Source organism: Trifolium pratense, linkage group LG6 (genome assembly GCF_020283565.1).
Source record: "Trifolium pratense cultivar HEN17-A07 linkage group LG6, ARS_RC_1.1, whole genome shotgun sequence".
Classification (NCBI taxonomy): domain Eukaryota; kingdom Viridiplantae; phylum Streptophyta; class Magnoliopsida; order Fabales; family Fabaceae; genus Trifolium; species Trifolium pratense.
In genome coordinates this window covers 601,781-623,010 of record NC_060064.1, presented here as the reverse complement: position 1 = coordinate 623,010, position 21,230 = coordinate 601,781, and the positions used below count along the sequence as shown (strand labels likewise).

The window sequence follows — 21,230 nt, the reverse complement described above, 5'->3', positions numbered from 1 at the left end:
TTAAAATGAATAAGTAGAATGTCCTTAAAATTCTACCCAAAATTCAATCAAATTACCTTAAAATTAACTCATATTTCACAAAGACATTAATTCAATTTTTCAATTTTTTGCCGCACGAAGACCTCGTTAACAACAAATGATCGAAAATTTCTTACATAAAAATAAAAAAACACATTAAATCCTATTTTATTTTTTTAGAAAATACTAACTGATACCTTAAAAAACTTAATATATAAAATGGTCTTAGAAATTTATCTTTTTAAAATATAAAACTGTTCATTTTAATATAAAATTTATCTCTTTTAAAGTTTTAATTTCTTTAATTTTTTCACCGGAAGCAATAGTTAGGTAATTTTTTATTTTTTTGGATAGCCAATACCCTTATTTTTTTTAAGTCCAAAAATTATAAATACATGAAGCGAGATAATATTTCATACAGCGTCCTACACATCTTTCTCTCCCTATTCCAAAACTCGAATTTACCCGAAACCCTAATTTCCCAAAATTTCCCCAAATTCGACAATGGAACAAGAAAAGAGCCAGACGATGTACAATCTCTTCGTGAAGCACTTAGACGGTAAAACCCTAACCCTATTATTCCCTTCTCCGATCCTTTACGCAAATTCGATCAAGGATCGTCTTTTCCAACTCACCGGAATCCCAATCCAACACCAACGCCTCGTCACCGGTTGCCGCCACCTCAACGACGACAAATCGGCAATATGTTGTTCGCCGGAAGGAGGGAACATGTTCCCATCTGTGCGTCTTCTTCTTCGTCTGAAAGGTGGGAAAGGAGGATTCGGATCGTTGCTTCGTGGAGCGGCGACGAAGGCGGGGCAGAAAAAGACGAACAATTTCGATGCGTGTAGGGATATGAGTGGAAGAAGGTTGAGACATGTGAATGCTGAGAAGAGATTGGAGGAATGGAGAGCTGGTGAAGAAGATAGAAAGCTTGAGAAGGTTGCTGAGGAGTTTCTGAAGAAACAGATGAAGAAGAATAAGGGTAAGGGTAAGAATGGTGATGGTGAAGCTCAGAAGTATGTAGCTAAATATAGGGAACAATCTGAACGTTGTGTTGCGGAGGTTGCTTTGTCTGTTCAGGATTCTCTCAAGCGGAAATCTTCGCCTACATCGGAAGCTTCTCTTCCTAGTGATCCCAAGAAATTGAAGATATGGTAAGCTATGGTTTCAATTTATTATGAAGGCGATGATTAATAAAATGATTTAGCATGTGTTTGGTTTTGCGTTTATACACATTTATTATATAAAATTGATTTTGATTGAAAGTGAGTTGATCGTTTATGTTTGGATATATTCATGGAAAAAGTTATTTTTATCAGTTTATGTTTGGATAGTTTCGGTATGAATTGTTTTGTGTGTATATATATGTCAATAAATTTGAGAATTGATTCCGTTACCGTAGAAGTAAGAAATATTAGCTTTAAGGTCAGGTTGATTTTGGGACTAATCACGTTTGACTAACCCAAATGTGATGATTCTAGGGGCACAAATATGGATTCAAAAATAGGTTTAGTATGAAATAGGTTCCACATAATATCCTTTTTGTAAAGTAATAATATCCTAAAAGTGTGGGTCTAGGGGCATGAGTGTGGAACCAAACATAGGTTTAATGTGAAATTTGGATGTGCTTGTTTGTTTGTTTGAGTCAATTGTTGGTTTTTTTATTATGGATTGGTATTTATATTTGTGCTGTGTTGGTATTTGGATTTTCTAGGATGGGGAAGAGGACATTGAATGAAAGTGATAGTGATGATTCTGATGAAGATGTTGATAATGATGAGGGGGAAACCGAGAAATCTGTTTTGTTAAATAGTCAGAATGAGTCTGGGTTAAATAAGGCGGAAGATAGTTCTGATTCTGTGAATGGTCTAAAGCGGGATGGAGAATCTTCTGGGGTCGGCTCATGTGAGAGTGGATCTGAAGAAGAGAAGGAAACCGTTGAAGAAGGCAAAGTTGAAACTGTTGGAGGATCCCAGAGTAGTGAAACTATTAAGGAAAATCTGAGTGTTGCTGCCGAACCCATGGTAAATGATGATGTGATGGAGGCTAATGCGGTGCCTTGTTCAGAGGCATTGGAGTCTGGAATTAGTGCTCAAGATAATGGCTGTCAGGATTACAAGGTTCATGGCACTGTAACTCAAGACTCAAATATTGTGAGCTCTGAAATTCTGCCAAATGACATGGAAGTTGATGGTTCTCTTGAGGATAAAACGGCTGTCATGGAAGTAAGCTTGCCAAACACTACTGTTCCTGCAAAGGAGGAGCCTCTGAATTTTGATGATTTTAATTCAGCTGCAGAACTTGAGGTATGTTTTTAAAACATAATGATGACTTCTGTGTTGTTCTGCACTTTGATATGTTTATGTGCTTCAGTTAGTTGATACAAACAGTAACTTTTAAGTAAAATTTTAGCAAACTATTTATTTTTAAAGAAATCCAATGATATATATATTTTTTAACATATTGAGTAGAACTTATATGATGAACTTGTAGTTTTAGACACGCATGATAGGATAAAATATAAGTCATGTCAATGTCATTTATAGACTAGATCCACTAGTCAAGTACTATTTGTTAGGCTCTGAAGTTTGATGTACTTTCCATGGATATGTATCTTCATAGGTTCTTGGCTTGGAAAATTTGAAGACTGAACTCCAATCACGTGGGTTAAAATGTGGAGGTACTTTGCAGGAGCGTGCTGCAAGGCTTTTTCTTTTAAAATCGACTCCCCTGGATAAACTTCCGAAGAAACTGCTAGCAAAGAAATGAAAAGTACTTTGAAATGCATCTATCATCCGTGAAGCAGTTTGTTCTCTGTACAGTATGTTATAACCGCTCCTATGTTTTTGTTTAGCAGTTAATTGTGTATTGGCTTGCAAAAAAGACTAATGCCTGCATTTTATGTTTGTTTTGTTTTTCACTGTGAGCTATTTGATGCAATAATACTGTTACCAAACTGCCAAAAGAAGCTGGACAAATGTATAACCCGCAAGTCTTGTGTTATATTATGAACAATTTCAATTTTGCTTTTATTAGTTGGTAAAATACTCTTAGATTCCAGTCCAGTTAGCTTCATCAAAGTTGTGTCACTTTGTTTTTTTTTAAAAAAAAATTAAACGGCCAATGTTAATTTATAAGCGCCACTGCATTTGGTTCCTTGTCCTCTTCCCGTTTTCAACCATGTTAGGTTTTTGAGTGGTTCAAAACTAAGGCTAAATGAGCCAGAGAATGGACCAGCCGGGTTTCCACTTCCCACTTTACAAAGTCTAAATAAAATACACTTTCAAATTCATTCAAGAGATTTACTTTTTGTGCACCCTAGAAATTCTCACGCGCTAACTGAATTACCAAAATAACCTCCTCGTATTCTAGAATGTGAGCACTGTTTGCACCCTATTTTATGCGTAATAATTTTATGTGACTCAAGCACAACGGCAAATATTATGAAGAAGAAAAAAAGTAAATTCACGAGTGTCTATAGTGTAGATAGACACCGAAGTTTTCAACACATAATCATGCTCTACAAGATAAGAAGATTTTAATTATTATTTTTGTTGAAAGAAATATACAAATAGTACTATTTTTTGGATAAGTGGAATTAGATCTGTCAAAAAGGGTCGGGCTATCGGGCCGGTCCATTAGCCCTATCCTTTTACACGGGTCGGGCTTCATAAAAGGGGGTTATACCTTATCGGGCCGGGCCTTATCGGGTCAGATTTTTTCATGGGCTGTCATGGGCCGGCCCACAGGCTTTTGGGCCGGCCCCTTAAAGAATTAAAAAAATTATTTAAATTTTTTTATAATCTTTTTATTGTTATATTTTTGTCCTGTTTTTATGCATAAATTCATATATAATTTTTTTTATTTTTTTTGTTGTTTTATTGTTATTATTTGTGTTTTGTTCATATCTATAATCTGTTTTATTCTTATTTTTAAGCATATCATTTTTTTTTTTTCGCAATTACAACGAATGATATAAAACTTGAAATATAGTTATTTTAAGCCTATTATATTTTTATAGTATTTATTTTATATTTTTTCTATATTTTTGTTTTTTTACTTAAATTACAATGGATGAATGAAAAACTTGGAATTTTTTTGGTAGTAATAATAATAATATGACAAAAACCTTATTGGATTAGAATGAGATTATTTGTTAGAGATTTGTTTGTTTGTTTGATGTGGATAAAGAGGAAGATATTGTTGTTTGAGAGATTATATGAGAAAATATAGAGATACGAATTACCTTCTTGAAGATTTAGTTGAGAAATATAACATAAATTTAGTAGAATATGTTTTTTATTCAAAAACAAAAAATATTATGAAAATTAGTGGGCCGACCCATCGGGCCATGTAGGCTTTTGCTTATCGGACCGGACTAAGCGGCTCAGACTGGGCCGACCCCTTTATTTGACCGGGCCCCTCCAGACCGGGGCGGCCCCTTTGACAGCTCTAAGTGGAATGACCGAGGTTTGAACCACGATTCCCTACATATATAATACAATGTCTTGTTAATTGAGTTAAACTCATGGGACGCAGGTAACTTTTTTTTTTGTTACAAGACCCAAGTAACTCTATTTTAAAAAGATATATATTAGCCTTATTATTATAAAAATAAAATAATATATGACACGTGTGCACAAAATAATTTAATGCATTAATTACCAAAATAAGAAAGAAAAAAAATATTACATTAGATTCTCTGGTTACATAAGAAAAAAAATAATTTAATGCACAAAAATATTGCATTAATTAGCCGTATAAAGGAATAGATACACCGCAGCACACATTACATGGTGGTTAGGTTATGAATTAGGATTGGCTGCTTTGTATTGCCGCTTGCTGCAATTCCTCTTCCTCCGATTCATAGATAGATAGATATTCTTCACTCTTTCATACCTTCTTCTTCTTCCTCTTTTTCTGTGAGTCACTTCTCATCTCAAATCTCAATTGTCCATCTCTTGTTTCAATTTTCTTATTGTGACTCACTATTTTTTAAGATAAAATGGATGATCACATTAGTGAATTACCTGACGATATCTTGTCTTATATCCTCACAATGTTATCCATCAAAGATTTGTTGAAAACAAGTGTACTTTCTAAAAGATGGCGCAAGCTTTGGGGTCTAAGAAAACATCTGTACTTTGATATATACAATGTGCTTGGAACTGAGAAGGAACTACTAGAAAAAGGATATCTCACTGAAGTAACTGTTGACATTGTATATTCTAGAACTTACAGATGTGTCAATTTGGATTTGGGTCCCAAAGAATTTATAAAACGAGTAGATCAATTTCTCAACAATTTTCCTGGCACAGCTATCGATTCTTTCTTTGTAAACTTCTATTTTGATTGTGAACAAAGCAACACTATTGATCGATGGATATGTTTTGCAATTGCGAGGGGAGTAGAGAGAATCAATCTACTCTTTCGATGGTGGCCTTATACCGCCAATAGCACAACTCAAAACAAACTTTATAAACTTGACTTTGGCTTATTTACAAATACTATTACTAATGTTTCAACTCTAAAGCATTTGCGTCTTGAAAAGTGTCTTGTTTGCCATCCCACCAACTGTGACTTAACTCCGTTCAAACATTTGAGATCTCTTTCACTTAAATTTGTAAAAGTGGATGAAATATTCATAGAAAGTTTGTTATCTAATTGTCAACTCCTTCGAGAGCTTTCATTAGTTCATTGTGAGTTCAATTCATCAACGCCAAAGATAGTAAGTTCATCCTTATATCATCTCAAAGTGTCAGGATGCTGTAAGGTATCCTCCAACAATTTCACCAGATTCATAAGATTAATGTTAGTGGACTGCTTTAGACTCACTTCATTAGAATGTTGCGGAAATGATCTGTCTGCCTTAAACACTAATACTCGTGTGCTGAAGAGAATCAACTTCTCTATTTACTTTGATGAAATTGAAAACTATCTTAATGCATTTGCTCTCTGTGCAACTTTTCCTGAACTTGAGATTATGCGTTTGAAAATATATACTATCACTATGGTTAGTCATAAAGTGTTGGATTAGTGATTTTTTATTTTGCATTTCTTTGTCTTTTGAATTTTAATTATAATTTGAACCATGCAGGACCTTCTTCAGGTCGCAACTTCCCTAAAAATAGCTCAACCACTCGAACATCTTAAACAATTGGACTGCATCATTTACTTGCCTTTCGACACCATAAATGAAGAGTGTGATCTTATGATGATTTTTAACATCCTTCAAGCTTCTCCTCTTTTACAGAAACTTTCGATCATGGTGAGTGGACATAATTAATGCAATGGTTTACATTTTTTATGGTTTAAACATTTTAATATTTACTTGGCCACCTGTTATCTTCCCGAATCTAACTTTTAACTTGATTCCTCTAAGGAGTTGCAACTCATTATTTTATTTTTCTAATATTACAATTTTTTATTAGTTTCGATAATTTTATTAGATATTATTTTGATTTGTATTCATTGGTTCAAACATTCATGTTTTGATTTTAAATTTATCTTGTCAGATTGCAGAGCCAAAATTCTTTGAAAAACAGAAAGATATTAGGGATGTTGAAATATTCTCTCATGACGAGATAAAAGTTATTGAATTTGGAGGTTGCGTTGGTAATTGGTTTGAAATTGAGTTTGTTATGAATATTCTAAAATATGCCCACAAACTTGAGCAAATAGTTGTGAGTCCCTATTTCAGAGAAGATGACTCGTCGAATTGGATGTTTGATCCTTTGTGGTTTCAAAGTGGACGTGAAAGGATGATTGAAAAGCTCCAAGGTGAAGAAGTAGTCGGAAGAGAAAAACTCATGTTCATATAATATTATTGCTTTGCGTTTTTTAGGTACTAATTTATACACTATTATCAACATTGCCCATAATTGTTTTGCTTATGATCATTGCATTTTGACTATATCATATTTTTGTGCTCAGTTGATCTCTTCGTCCCCATATATTTGATGCAAACAATTTAAATTTGGTTTTAATTTCTTCTAATTTTTTCTTTGAAATGTACATGATTTAAAGATTTATGTGTATCTAAATTTTGTGTCCAAATACTTTTGCCCATGTAAGACTAGCCATTTTATCTACCAAACCGTAATACAGTCCAATACACTATCATCTTACAATAATCTTACCTACTGATAGATCAATTCCACATAAACTCCTAAACCTGGTATACATAAACTCCAACCCCTTGCTATCAAACTTGTATTACATAATTAACAGAGAATAAGAAATATGAAGCTCAAGCACCAAATCCTTTCATGATCTAACTCCAATAAAGAGCATTACAAATTATATTGTCTCGACCAGACCTGGGAAAAGGGAGAGAAAAAATTGATTAAGCAAATACACTAATACATATCCCAAATTTCTGATAGTGTGATTTACAAGCAATGGTTCTGAAAATTGATTCATGATGATATGTGAAGATGAGAATGACTAGGGGAGGGAGAGTTGCGGCAAATTGGGCATGTAGCATTCATGCGAAGCCATTCATCAATGCAGTGAGCATGGAAACAATGTTTGCATTCAGGAATGCATCTGATTATGTCCTTGCCCTTAACACTACAAGGACGGAGGAGGATATGGATGAGTCAGATGTTACCTGTTTTGTTAACAGAGAAACAAACGAACTTGATCACTATTTCTGCTCTCGAATCTGCACATGACATATTGTGATTCACAATATCTACAATCAGGTGAAGACCATGTTAGTTCAAGATCTTCACTGAGGCTGTTTAAGAAGAAGTCATGATAAAATTTTGGAACTGGAACTGAGAGATTTCTAATAATATAGCAAGACTGAGGCAAAGAATCGGTGAAGCTCGCTGAAGGAATAACTGATGCAAAATGTGTAAAATGGCTAAGACAATCAACTGGATAGAACTGCGATCCTATGTTCCGAGTTGAGCAGCTTAAGAGAGTGTAGTTAGTAAGATATTCGGTTAAGAAAGGTGAACCTGAAAGGTTGAGGCTTAGAAGACGATTTAGAAGGCAATGATAAGGGTCATAGATTTGTATTTGTTGTCTGCGATAGTCAATACTGCGTACATAGAACACTCCTCCTGAATAAGGAAGTGTTAGAACTGTTTTGTTATCATTAGTACAGGTTAATTCGAAACCAGGATAACCACAATAAGGATGCTGATCACTTTCTACTTCTAATTGAAAAGGGAAACGAATAAAGAAGGTATCCTTATTACTGCACCTAGAATCTTGACAATAGTCTTGTGAGGTATATATGACAGGAAATAATATGAACAAGTGAAAGAGGAATTTCAAGATATCCATTGCTATTTTTGATGAACCATAAGAACAAACCATAACTTATAAAATGAAGAAGAAATACTAACATTAACAACTAATTATTGACTTTTGCCGTTTAAAAAAACTTTGTCCATGGGCATTTGTGTCTTTTTCACACTATTTTTAATTTTATTTTTTTTAAGATTCAAACCAAAAACAAAGCTAAGTCAGCGTTCCTTAAATGCGTGGCAATGGTCTAGTTAGTAAATTCCGGCCACATTAGCACTTTTGAGTGACATGTCAAAACAATGGACTAATAGGAAAGAAATTTAATTTTACAAAAGGTAGAACACAGTTTTTTTTTAGGACTAAAACTCAAATATGCCCATATTTTAGGGACGGACGAAAAATACGTTTTACCCTAAAAATAACATATGATAAGATCAACGGAAGTTATAGCTACGATCAGCGTATGTTTCTTTGAAGTTACATAATGTAGCTGTAATTGTGAATTTTGAAAGGTCTCTAAATTAGAACTGCAAAATGAATCCCAAAGTTTGATCACCTCTGAAATTCCTGGCACACAGTGGACAGGTGTTGATCAAGGTGTGACAACACTTGTCTGTTGTAGACAGATGTTGTTACTAGTGCGCCAACACTTGTCTATAAACAGAGCAAATAACATAAAACAATACAAGCAGTAAAGTAAATAACACACAAGAGTTGTTAACCCAGTTCAGCCTAAAGCCTACTCTGGGGGATACCAATCCAGGAATGAAGTCCACTATCAGCAGTATTACTTCGAAGCTAAACTCACCCGTTTACAACTTCTCACTTAATCACTACCCAATGACACTTCTACCTAGGAATTCCTAGATATGAGACCCCGTCCCAATTCCCACCTTAACAACACAGACAGCGTTGTTATTCAATTCCACGATCACAACAGGTGGAGACACACTCCTAAGAAACTAGGATTCACTCTTGCTTAAAAGCTTGCGAGCAAACCACACAACACACTAGAACAATCTCCGTACTTCAAAGCTTAGGAGAAGTTCACACATACAACTCAATAAACTCAGGTCCTAAGCTTGCATCAGTAAGACACAAGAAAGGCTCACAATTAACACTCTAAAATCCCTAACAACACACGCTTTGTAAGACACGATTTTAGATACTTGAAACCATATGCTTGCCTTCGTATTTATAGTAGTAGAATGACTTGGGCTTCAAGACAAAATTAGGGCTTCTAGAACTGCGGCAGCTGTGATATATTTTTGAAAGCTATAGTTATATTTTTGAAACGCAAAAATATATTTTCCAAAAATATAATTCCTTTGGAAAATAAAACTAGGGTTTGGCTGCCTCCTGAAACACATTAAACACGTGCGCCATCCTCTGTAAGAAACCTTGAAACAATTCTTCAAACAGATCTTCAAAAGATTGAGTAAAAAATAATAACAGCTAGCTGGCGCGCGCAGATACAGAGACAGGTGTTGTTCCAAAGTGTACCAACATTTGTCACAACACTTGGGGTCAGCACATTTGTCTCAACACTTGGCTAAAATATGTTTTTGCAAAATGTAGCCAATCATACAAAAACCCAACAACCTCATGTAGCTTTTATCCTGTTTAACTTAATTCCATACAAAATGAAAACTATTGAGAATAAATTTAACAAATATTCATCAGAAGGCAGATTCAAAATATGGAAAGCCCTATCTATACCTATATACACTAATACATATATCCCAATTTCTGATGGTGTGATTTACAAGCAATGGTTCTGTAAATTGATTCATGATGATGATATGTGAAAATGAGAATGACTAGCGGAGGGAGAGTTGCGGCAAATTGGGCATGTAGCATTCATGCGAAGCCATGCATCGATGCAGTGAGCATGGAAACAATGTTTGCATTCAGGAATGCATCTGATTATGTCCTTGCCGTTGTACTCTGATAGGCATATTGAACAACATCCGGTTCCATCAGTGTGTCCTACTCCCGGAAGTCTTCGGCTCTCCCCTAATACAATCTTCTCAAAAGACTCAATTGTTGACTCATCTAAACCCATCCTCATCCTTGTAATGGTAATGTCAATGGCAGGTTCATCTGATATTGTCCTTCTTCTGCGATTGAAGTGCGTTAAGCATCCTATCCCAATTGCACACAACATAGCTATTCCCCCAATCGATAATATGATGATTCTTGAAATCAAAAGACTACCGTGTGAATGACCATCTCGCGAACGGTCTGAAAATGGAAAAGTTCTGACTTCTGAGTAATTATGAATAAATATGTTAGTATCTGTTGAAAAAAAGAAGGATTGATGTGACTTTTTACTTTCAATTCGCATGCATCCTATGTATAAGTAGTATTCACCAAGTTTTTCATTCATTTTTTCCCCTTTAGTTCTTTCATTTTTTGCTTGCATAGTAGTGTAACACCCACTAAGTCGACACATAAAAATGTCACCATTATGGTTATTGATATTTGATACCATATCATTGACTTAAAATTTTCAAACAAATTTTGTATGTGTCATTCTGAATAATATATGAACATTTAGATTATAAAGTTTTTGACTAAGCAAGAAAGTTGACAAAAACAAAACAATTTAGATTAAATTATGACATAACATCATGTCATGAATCACTAAACAAATGAGTTGACATGCCGAAAAAATCAATAGTTACCTGTTTGGTGATTAGGGGAACAACGAACATGATTACTATTTCTGCTCTCAAATCCACACATGCTATCTAGTAATTCACAATATCTACAATCAGGTGAAGACCATGTTAGTTGAAGATCTTCACTGAAAATTTCCTGATATGATGTTGTAACTGGAACTGAGATATTTCTAATAACATGGCAAGACTGAGGCAATGAATTGGGGAAGCTCAATGAAGGAGTAGCTGATACAAAATGTGTAGAATTGCTAAGACAATCAACGGGTGTGAATTGCGATCCTAGGTTAGGAGTTGAGCAACTCAAGAGGGTGTAATTAGTAAGAAATTCAGTATCAAAAGGTGAACCTGAAAGGTTGAGGCTTAGAAGACGATTTGGAAGGCAATGATGAGGATCATAGACTTGTATGTGGTGTCCGAGATAATCAATTCTGCGAACATAGAAAACTCCCGAATAAGGAAGTGTTAGAACTGTTTTGCTATCATTAGTACAAGTTAAGCTGAAACCAGGATAGCCACAATAAGGATATCGATCACCTTCATCTTCTAATTGAAAAGGGAAACGAATAAGGATGTTATTCTCACTGCACCAAGAATTTCGACAATAGTCTTCTGAGGTATATATGACAGGAAATAATATGAACAAGTGAAAGAGGAACTTCAAGATGTCCATTGCTATTTTAGATGAATAAGAACAAACCAACTAATAAAATGAAGAATTGAAAACCATTCATCCAAGTTAATTAAGAAGCAATAATTAAAGTCAAATGGTATTATTATATAATGGTAGTAATTGGTAATGTCTAACAAAGATAAAGAAAGGATCAACTAAAGTATGTCTTCTTTTTTTGCCATGTCAGCATAATAGGCAATTGGATAAAATTAAAAACAAGTTTACTAACATATTTTCAGCTTTCAGACTCCTTCCAAGAAAGAGTTTTCAGAGACATTCTTGTTTCTCTTTGCCTTTCCAAAGATCATCAAATTCATAATTGTTAATGACATGTACATATATATATAATTAACAAGATTTACCGTAATAAACAATAATGACTTGAAGAATTGTATTGTACTACTGCACACGGCTTGTTACACATAATTGCCTTGTTTTGAAGAAAAATAATATAAACAATCTTGTCGTAAAGTAATATATTCTTTGTAAAATATCTTTTTAATATGACAATAGTTAAATATATCTTGCACAACATTGACGTTGCACAAAAAAACAAATTGCACTGATTAAACTCAATTGTTTAAAATGATACAAGTTGATTAACTGTATAATGCAAAGTACCAATATTAAATTAAAACAGATTCTGGTGCATTTTAAAATATCATATATAAGATCAACAGAAGTTAGCTATGATCAGCAAACTGTAGCAGTAATAGTCCATTTTTAAAGGTCTCTGAACCTAAAACTGCAACTGAAATTATATAATATGAAACCCAAATCTGAAATTATATAATATGAACCCAAATCAAATATAGCAGTGATGATTGTCAAAGGAGTGTCTTTACAAAGTATGTAATGAACATAAATTACATAATACATCCGGCGGCCTAAATTGCATCCATTAACGTCATAAAATTGAATGTAGAGTATGGATGTGGAAGGCGCGGCCAGTAACAACAGATGCTTTGAGCTCATGGCTGGAAGACTTTCCCTTTTATACCAATAATGAAATAAATAAAGTGATATACAAATGAATTAATTTAACTTTAAAAAAAGTACAATCTCAATGGACAAATATTTCCTGTAAGGTTTGGATAGTGCAATTGCTCCACTGGCAGAAACAATGTGAAACCATTGACCAACTTAGTTCATAAATTTCCTACAATTGGGGGCTTTGCAGTGGCAGGGAACCTTGAGTTCAGCCCGCTCATCTAGGTCGAACAAGTAGTCATATCTGTGGCAACGTTGAGATGGAAAAGAAAAAGTCAGACAAAAAAAAACCATTCCTGAACAAGAAAAAATGTCTGCAGCATGTTGCATGACATGGCCCAATATGCAAGATTGTTTGCATGCACACCACACACAAAAAATATATAACACAACAAACCATACGTTAGTTCTTCACCAGCAGAAATATTGGTCTTGGCAATAAGAACAATCCGACTCTCCTGATCACCAGAACACATAATCCTTGCAAAGCAGTTTGGCATGCACTGCAGCAGTCACATTGATTCATTATTTTTTTCAGAAACATAAAACATTCATAATGTAAAACTAACATTTGTGCAATTCTTTTTTTCTGTCGCTTATCAGCATCACAGAGGAAATGAAGTAGTACTACAATTCTTCAGAAGTACTACAAGTCTACAATAAAACCAAGACAATATTAATTGGAAATAACTTACAGAATGATTTATTAGACGTGCAATGTTTCCCTTATCTGTTGCATCAATTACCACTTCCTCACTTATCTTGAACAGCTGCATAATTTTTTTCATTTGGTATTAAGATTTGATTTAACATCTAATGAAATCCCATTATCTACTATCCAAATAAAACATGAAGTAGCAAACAGCAAGTGGCTGGGAGAAAAGTACAGACAGATATCTCAAACAATTTTAACGAGACTCACATAACAATCTTTGCCTTCTAACCGGTACTTTGCTTCCCTCAGATCAGCAACACTGCGCCTTAACTGCTCACCACGGTACTCAACAACCTGCAGACAGGCACATGAAGAATGTAAATATAGTTTATCAGGGGAAACTGTAGCAGTATTTATTTTACACTTCAGTGACCATCTTAAGTTAATATGAAATGTTACCATGTCCCCTTCTTGCAAATCTCTACGAGCAAAGAGGCCCCATCCTTGAATAGCTGATTTTCCAAGGCAAACTCTAAAATTTTCCGTTTTCTAAAACCCAAAAACATTAAAAGAAACAAAACATAAAAAAGGTGATATGATTTTATTTCAAAATAAAAATTAAGATATGGAAATGAAGTTTAACTGTGGCAAATTGAGGTATTAACTGACCTGTAAATGGCGAAGGCGCTCCTTAAATGAAGAAAATACCCCAGCATCCTATCACAGAACAAGATTAGAACTAAGATAGCTTTCAACCAAAAGACAAAACAGTTGAAGTGGTACAGTCATAGCTCAGAACACCAAAACAAGAAGATTTACCGTATTGCGGTTCAATTGAGTTATTGCACTTAAAGAATGAAGGTTTGGCCCCCCAAGCAAGTGAATAATTGGTGCATCATCCTTCTGGCAATATAGGAGAAAATGTATTGAACAAGACCAAATTAAAGAAAATAGATAATAATCTGTTACATAGTTTTCGATGCAGTGGAAAAACTGCAAATGACTATGAATGAGTATGATTTCTAGAGAAGTTGATAACTTGATAAAAAGTTATTGCCACAATAGTATGTCTTAAATAAGTACCTTATTGGGAGACCTTTTGTAAACACGACACCTGGCTGCAGATAGTGGCTCAACCTCATAATGTTCAGAGGTTGAAGGTTCAAGGAGTTCTATATTATTTGATGAAATAATCTTTGATCCTCTAAAGCGTCCCTTGGGATTTTGGAGTGAAGTTCCTGGAGAGAATAACCCCAGGGGTGTATGCAGAACCACTACTGAATCTGGATTTGGGACCCTAAAATGAAATTAAAATGTAAAAACGGTTTTTCAAAAGAACACGTGGAAAATAAGATTAGTATAATTTGAGGACCAGAGCTCAAACCTGTGAACTGCACAATATATTAGCGTCTTTGTTATTCGAGTCCCCTTCTTCACTGTAGAACGCAACTGTACATTTAAACAATATTAACATATTTTCCCAGCAGTGGTAATAATCGCCATATAACTAAATGCTAACTTTCATAGAAATCTATATATTTATTATAGACATAAATGACTTTGCTGCCCTCCAAAGAAAAGAGAAAATTAAGAAGAAAAAGTAGCAGTTTCAGATCAAGGACCAGTTTAAATTTAAGTAAAACGACCATCATACTTACTTCCATGCCATATCCCATTCTTGATGCACACATCACATGAAAGTATGTAGCACACTTGCAACAACTTGTACAGGAACCATGGCTTTGCTTACAGATCACACAAGTCTGGCACCAATGTAGACAAGAAACATATAAATAATGAATGTGAAAGTAAGAGTGTAAAATAACTAGAAAAGGATCACAATAACTTGAGTGTAAAGTGTTTTGTATAAGTAATTTAGGGGTAATGAAACAATGTTGGGGAATGGAATTACAAAAATAAAAAATTATATTGTATAATTGTCATTTTTATCCCCTGCCCCCAACAGAATTCACTCCAGGCGATCATCATAACAAGCATGCAAATTAGTTCATAGCTACTGCTAGAAAGAATATTGCAGGCTACTAGCTAAAATCACCTGACAACAACAACTTTCAAGAAAGCCTTATCCCCTATGGTTTACCTTCAAAAAGGAATTAGCAGGAATCTTAAGGATTCCAGAGGCAGGTTCCATTGCCTCGTGGTTTCGGAAAACAACTTCAGGCCGAAACCAAGCGCATGTTACATGAACCCACAGCAACTCAACATTAGTTGGCTTCAGTGCACCACCTGCAAAGAGTTGCCCCCGTATTATAAAAGCAAATTAGCAATGGATGACAAATATAACCACAACAGAAAAATTAAAAGGGGAAAAGGCCATATAAAAGGTAAGTTGATAGTGTTAGGACTTCAGACATAAGCCAAAAACAACTTTTGAACACATCATAAATTATTTATAAGTTCATCCAAACACTAATATAAGTTCTTATATCATAAAATAAGTACAAATAAGCTTTAAATAAGCTCTTCAAGATACCCCCAAAACATATTTGCATGACATATAAGTGAATTCTCCATAACTATGTAAAAAATGGGATAAAGTGATTGCATGCATAGATCGGTTAGTACATGATAGAGTCAAGCTAATCGTGATAAGAATGAAAATTGCCTATTTCTCACTGTAGAATTATTTTGCTGGATCCATAAGTTACTACTTTCCTGAAGAATTTGATATAATGTAATAATACAGCAAAAATGGCAAGACCAGAGAAATTATTAATGTCAGATTTTATATTTGGCCTAACTCATCCTCACAAAACCGGCTTGTAAGGTGAGGATTGCCTCCTCTTTATAAACTCTTCTCAAGAGTCCTATCTATCCGATGTGGGACTAAATCCCACCGAGTGTGGGCTTCTAACACCCTCCCTCACGCTTCAGCCCAGCGGAATGGGCCTGAAGCGTGGACGACGGAGGAAGGCGGAAGCCCAACGATAGACCCGATAGGCTCTGATACCATGTCAGATTTTATATTTGGCCTAACTCATCCTCACAAAACCGGCTTGTAAGGTGAGGACTGCCACTTGCTTATAAATACTACACAGGCCATATCTCTTAGCAATGTGAGACTAAATCTACCCCTTCACACCCAACACAATGAAGGTGTTGGAGGCTGCAATGAAGGCAACTCAAATGCCGCAATTACGCAGATGGGGGCGGACCGCAATGAAGGCGGAATATCCAACAATTAAATGTAGATGACATGCCTTTTACTGGACAGAGGCAACACTCTCTTTCTACCTCAGGAGTTTCACACACTCTACAGACCCAGGAAGTAAAGTCTTGAACATTCTTTGCCCCATAGCACTCTTGGTGAACGGCAACTTGGCATCTGCACAATGAACAAGTGAACATGAAGTAATTGACTTTTGATCCTTTAAAGTTTTGTAAATCAGAAACAGAATTTTAACATATCTATAATAACTTTACAAGTAGGGGTGAAAATCCTGAATGATGATTAAAGCACCTGTTGCAGATAATAATTTTGTTATCTTCCCAATCTTCAACCCATCTGCAAATCGCACATCTCTCTGTTGTCCATTTCGCATAAACTGGCTCATACTTCTCTGAGGCAATAAAGTAAAAGTAAACTAAGTTTCTCCATAAGCCCTGATCACATAAAAGAAATGAAACCTTCAGTATGCAATAGTGCATATGAAGTACATGTTTACCTTGCAAAAAGGAAAGCACCTGTTTTTGATCTAACTGCTTGGAAATTCCAGCCTGGGAATTATGTTCTGTGATCTGAGGAAATTTGTATTGTGATTTCAAAAATGAGAAAGAATCACAAAAGTAATATAGAAATATGAAGACACACTACACACACATTACAGGACTATATCTTTATACTTCGAATTTGGAAAAGTTTGGGAAAAAAAGTAATGCAGACAGCATAAAAAGTGATTCAAGTGAAAATGACCCCATTCTACCTGACTGCTAAATACAAAACTGGCAGTCACACAATCCACCAGAAAGATTTGTGATGTATCTAATCTAAAAAGATATGACACATACCCATTTTATTAGTGATTGCATTGTGCCTTCTACTTTCACACTAAGTTTCCATTTTTTGGCTCTGCAACCTGCATGTCTTTCCCATTCAGCCAGTGCCTGCTTCCTTGACCCGCACGAGCCACACTTGCATATAACTCTGCAAGAAAAATTAATAAAAAAGGAATATGAAATTCTTCTTGAATGATGTAAGAAAAAGAGGTGAAAAAAATATATAGGTTCTCATATGAGAGGTAGTTTCACTTATGAACCAAGCCACATTTGTTAACTGAGGTGGATAAAGAACATCTTCAAGAATACAAATTTAACAAATTTGTCTGCAGCATGGAGGGAAAGTCAAGTATTTTAATTTAGCTATCAAACCCTATAAAATAAGTGTTGAAGGCTTACGAATGAAGCTTTGGAAAGTAAATTCCTTTCATGTCATTGCACACCACCGCTAGCTTTTCAGGTAACACAGGTTTTTGGTTGTTCCCTACTGATCTGACCCCAAAATAAATATCATAAGATTCAAAGAATAAAGTCAAATGCTGAATGCCTCTACAAACAAGTATGGATGTATGGGAAAAGGAAGCAATAGATAATTACTACATACTTTATTGATTTGTATGTTTGTGATGCTGATAATTTACAATCCGACTTTCCCTTGCAATCTGGGCAATAGTAATCTATATTTTCCAGATCCTGCATCAAGTAACCAATTAGTCATCTTACATAATATTTTAGACCAGGGACATCAAACAAGCAAAAGAATAGTGAAAAGAGAGATGTAGGACCATGTTAACCATAATATGATACCTTCAAAAGTTTGCTAGAAATTTTGTCACACTCAGCATGCACCCAAACATTACAACCATCACAGCATACCTGACTCAAAGTGTCCATCCCCATAAGATCTCAAAATTTTGATTCTATGTGAAATAAGCATAAATTAAATCAAGCAGACACCAAATTGAGAAGTAAAATCTAACCCAATCACCAGCATCTGAATGGTGCCAAATCTTTTTGCAAATGCCACAATATTGTTTCGATTTAAGTAACTGTAGGATCAGAACCATGAGTGTTAATTAAATATCAGCAATAGATATATTTAGTCAAGAAACTAAAGACATCTTAAATGAGTCATTCGCTGAACCTTTGCACAAGATTTACAATAATGCTGAGGAGCACAGCTTGAATCCTTAACCTTCTTCATGGTTTTGCATGGCAATGTCAAACCACAGCCATAACAGGATATTGTATCCTGCATAATTTGGATAAAATTACAGATTTAACCATACTCTATATGATTTAAAAGAGAAATTCATTAGAAATTAGTGCCGTTTCTCATACAGATATACTGAAAAAGATGAAAGACTTCAAATTAAAAACACATGCACCAAAAAAGGATCAAAAGCAGGCCAAAAACTCGTGCACAGATCATAATGTTTGATTTTACAGTCTGAGACATGATTTTTTAAAAAATCATCATGATATGGCATGCATCACTTAAACTCTCGATGTTTCATTCAATGGTCCAAGGTGATTAATTGTTATTATATATTTCAATCCATGAGTAGTGTTCAAACATGATTTATGAGGTCAAAGACAAAGAAGCATGCAGTAACAAAATAAGGTGATAGAGCATATATAGTCCTTAGCCCCTTACTCCTTCCTACTGAGATAAAAGCTGACTAATGCCTGTAGCCTCTGTCATATAAAATATTAGTAGTTCACAACACAGCTAGATCTCTCTCAATTTTATGCTAAACTAATAGATTATCGTCATCGTCAGTCATGATCATATGCAACACAAAGTGAAAAAAATAAAAATCACCTGGTCTTGGCAGTGATATGTCGCATCAGCACAGGAACCCGTGACCTCCGCAGCTTGCTCAGCTACAAAGTGTGGGTCCAGGATGCCATCTTCCGCCAACACTGCCTCTTCCATTGCCACGTGAAAGTCACTCTGTGTGCTCTTGTTCAATCGCGTCTGCCCCTGGAATCTAAACATGACAATTCTTAATATGAGCAAATACAGGCCAAATATTCTTGCAGAAAGAACAAAAACCAAAATCATTCAACACACACACACACTACAAACCTATCCATGAATTCCAAGAAGGGGAATACCATCCCCTGCTTCGCCCACGCATAGTCCTACCAAATGCACATCACCAATTCATTAGATTTCAAGTTTCAAACATAAAAAATCACAATCAAAATAACTCAAACCTTTATATAAAGTTGTTATTGTAAAAAGCTTACCCTATGCTTTCCGTTTTTCGAATAACCAAAAAACATAACACAAATTGCACCGGGAACACAACGCCTGAGAACAGACTCAGGAGCTTGCAAAATGGGATTAATCACCACAGCAGGCCATGCCGGAGAACACTTGCCACATTTTGCCCAAACTATATCACCCAAACCAAAATCCTCTAGCTTATAAATCTCTTTCCCCTCTTTACCCTTTTCATCAAAACCATTTCCACTCTCGGTTTTAACCAACGACAAACGACTCCCTTTAACCGTCGTTTTAACGCTCTTAAACGATTTAGCATGCTTATCATAGTCAAATTCATCAAAACCATTATCACTTTCAGTTTTTGAATCGAATTTGTTTTCCTTTCCCTTATTCACAAATCCAATTCCAATCTCACTATTATCATCTTCAATTCCAAACTCAGATCTATCGATTCGTCCATTAGTCTTTCTCGGATCGAGAAGAACTGAATCATTGAACTTAGATGGAACTTTTTTAACACGACCTCTCGATGTTCGCGATGACAACAGAGGTGTTTCTCCGGTGGCAGCTTTCAGCTCTACGGGAGCTGAATTGGAGTGAATTTCACCACCACCACTGCCGCAATTGAATCCTTCGCCGGATCCACAGACAGAAATGATTTTCAAGCCTTCGCTTTCGCCGATGGAATAAAAACCGTTATTCGGTCTCTGCTTCTTCTGAATTACTGGAGGTGCGTAATCCTTGTCTTGTTCCAGCTTACATCGCTTCAGATTCTGCGTTCCAGATTTCAAAGTAGGCTTAATTATCATTTTTTTTTTTTGTGATTGTGAGGAATAGAAAACCCTAATTGATTTGATTCTGGTAGAACACAAATGAATCGACGGCGGAAGAAAATAACGAAATTAAATAATTAAATAAATAATGTTTGTGTTAGAAAAAGGAAATGGGAAGAAAAGGAGAAAGGAGGGAGATGGTGAAATTTGTAAAATTGAATAATTTAGCGTGGGAATTTTTTTGGCGGAAGCGCCAATTTTATTTCGTGTGGAAAATATTTAGAATAGAACTTTTTTAGTGTTTTACTTTTACCCCATAATTCCAAGTTACACCCCTCTTAAATTTTAAAAAGGTTAAATTGTATTTTTGACCTCTTAATTTTTAAAAATTTGTGGTTTTGGCCCTCAAATTTTTTAATAGCATTTTTACCACTAACTTTAGCCCATTTTGCAAAAGGATGACATATCACTGATTTTGATCAAATCAACACACGTTTGAGTCATTGTCTACATGGTGAGACAGGTAGACGTGACATGTAAATCATTGTCTATGTGTGCGTTGATTTGATCAAAATCAACAAGGGTCAATCTTTTGCGAAATGAGCGAAAGTTGGAGATCAAAAGTGTTATTATAAAAGTTATAGTTAAAATTACAAGTTTGTGAAAGTTAAAAGCCAAAAATGCAGTTTTACCTTCTAAAAAACTAAATTACCTACATTATTATCATTTTTTATCAATACCTACATTATTCTTATCTCATATCAACTTCAAATCTTACTTTTAGCCAAAAAAAAATAATAATTACATATCTTACTTTGAACTGACTTTGACTTTGCCTAAATGTACCAGTTGAGTTCCTATAAACTCACTTGAATCGAGTTTGTATAAAAAGTACTTCAAACGTGTTTTTGCATAAATGCAC

At 34.9% G+C, this 21,230-nt stretch overlaps 4 protein-coding genes and 1 pseudogene across 6 annotated transcripts; 2 read left to right on the top strand and 3 right to left on the bottom strand.

Annotated features, from left to right (window-relative positions):
- The first annotated feature begins 392 nt into the window (after positions 1–392).
- LOC123889578 (replication stress response regulator SDE2) lies at positions 393–3,053 on the top strand. Its single transcript, XM_045938977.1, has 3 exons — positions 393–1,175; positions 1,736–2,327; positions 2,644–3,053. Exons 1-3 carry the CDS (start codon positions 523–525, stop codon positions 2,788–2,790), a joined length of 1,392 nt encoding a protein of 463 aa, XP_045794933.1. The 5' UTR covers positions 393–522; the 3' UTR covers positions 2,791–3,053.
- Positions 3,054–4,810: 1,757 nt separating this feature from the next.
- Positions 4,811–6,934, top strand: LOC123889577 (F-box/LRR-repeat protein At3g58900-like). The gene is made up of 3 exons (XM_045938976.1): positions 4,811–6,034; positions 6,119–6,289; positions 6,537–6,934. The coding sequence occupies exons 1-3, from the start codon at positions 5,027–5,029 to the stop codon at positions 6,840–6,842; spliced, it is 1,485 nt and encodes a 494-aa protein (XP_045794932.1). The 5' UTR covers positions 4,811–5,026; the 3' UTR covers positions 6,843–6,934.
- Positions 6,935–7,622: 688 nt separating this feature from the next.
- Positions 7,623–8,319, bottom strand: LOC123888973 (annotated as a pseudogene).
- A 465-nt stretch (positions 8,320–8,784) lies between these two features.
- LOC123889576 (putative RING-H2 finger protein ATL21A) lies at positions 8,785–11,729 on the bottom strand. 2 transcript variants are annotated; one of them, XM_045938975.1, is made up of 3 exons: positions 10,971–11,729; positions 9,886–10,527; positions 8,785–8,839 (listed from the first exon to the last, which is right to left on the bottom strand). In XM_045938975.1, exons 1-2 carry the CDS (start codon positions 11,635–11,637, stop codon positions 10,073–10,075), a joined length of 1,122 nt encoding a protein of 373 aa, XP_045794931.1. In that variant the 5' UTR covers positions 11,638–11,729; the 3' UTR covers positions 8,785–8,839; positions 9,886–10,072. The 2 variants fall into 2 exon arrangements, with proteins under 2 accessions (XP_045794931.1, XP_045794930.1); XM_045938974.1 differs by having other exon boundaries at positions 9,886–10,551; positions 10,971–11,728.
- Positions 11,730–12,422: 693 nt separating this feature from the next.
- Positions 12,423–20,539, bottom strand: LOC123889575 (histone-lysine N-methyltransferase ATX3). 2 transcript variants are annotated; one of them, XM_045938972.1, is made up of 23 exons: positions 19,556–20,539; positions 19,392–19,447; positions 19,125–19,293; positions 18,444–18,551; positions 18,280–18,348; positions 18,107–18,175; positions 17,904–17,992; positions 17,699–17,791; positions 17,312–17,447; positions 16,969–17,041; positions 16,764–16,863; positions 16,504–16,628; positions 15,384–15,529; positions 14,941–15,045; positions 14,667–14,731; positions 14,366–14,579; positions 14,102–14,185; positions 13,952–13,999; positions 13,742–13,831; positions 13,550–13,636; positions 13,323–13,397; positions 13,030–13,130; positions 12,423–12,871 (listed from the first exon to the last, which is right to left on the bottom strand). In XM_045938972.1, exons 1-23 carry the CDS (start codon positions 20,342–20,344, stop codon positions 12,781–12,783), a joined length of 2,982 nt encoding a protein of 993 aa, XP_045794928.1. In that variant the 5' UTR covers positions 20,345–20,539; the 3' UTR covers positions 12,423–12,780. The 2 variants fall into 2 exon arrangements, with proteins under 2 accessions (XP_045794928.1, XP_045794929.1); XM_045938973.1 differs by having other exon boundaries at positions 14,102–14,182.
- Between the last annotated feature and the right edge of the window lie 691 nt (positions 20,540–21,230).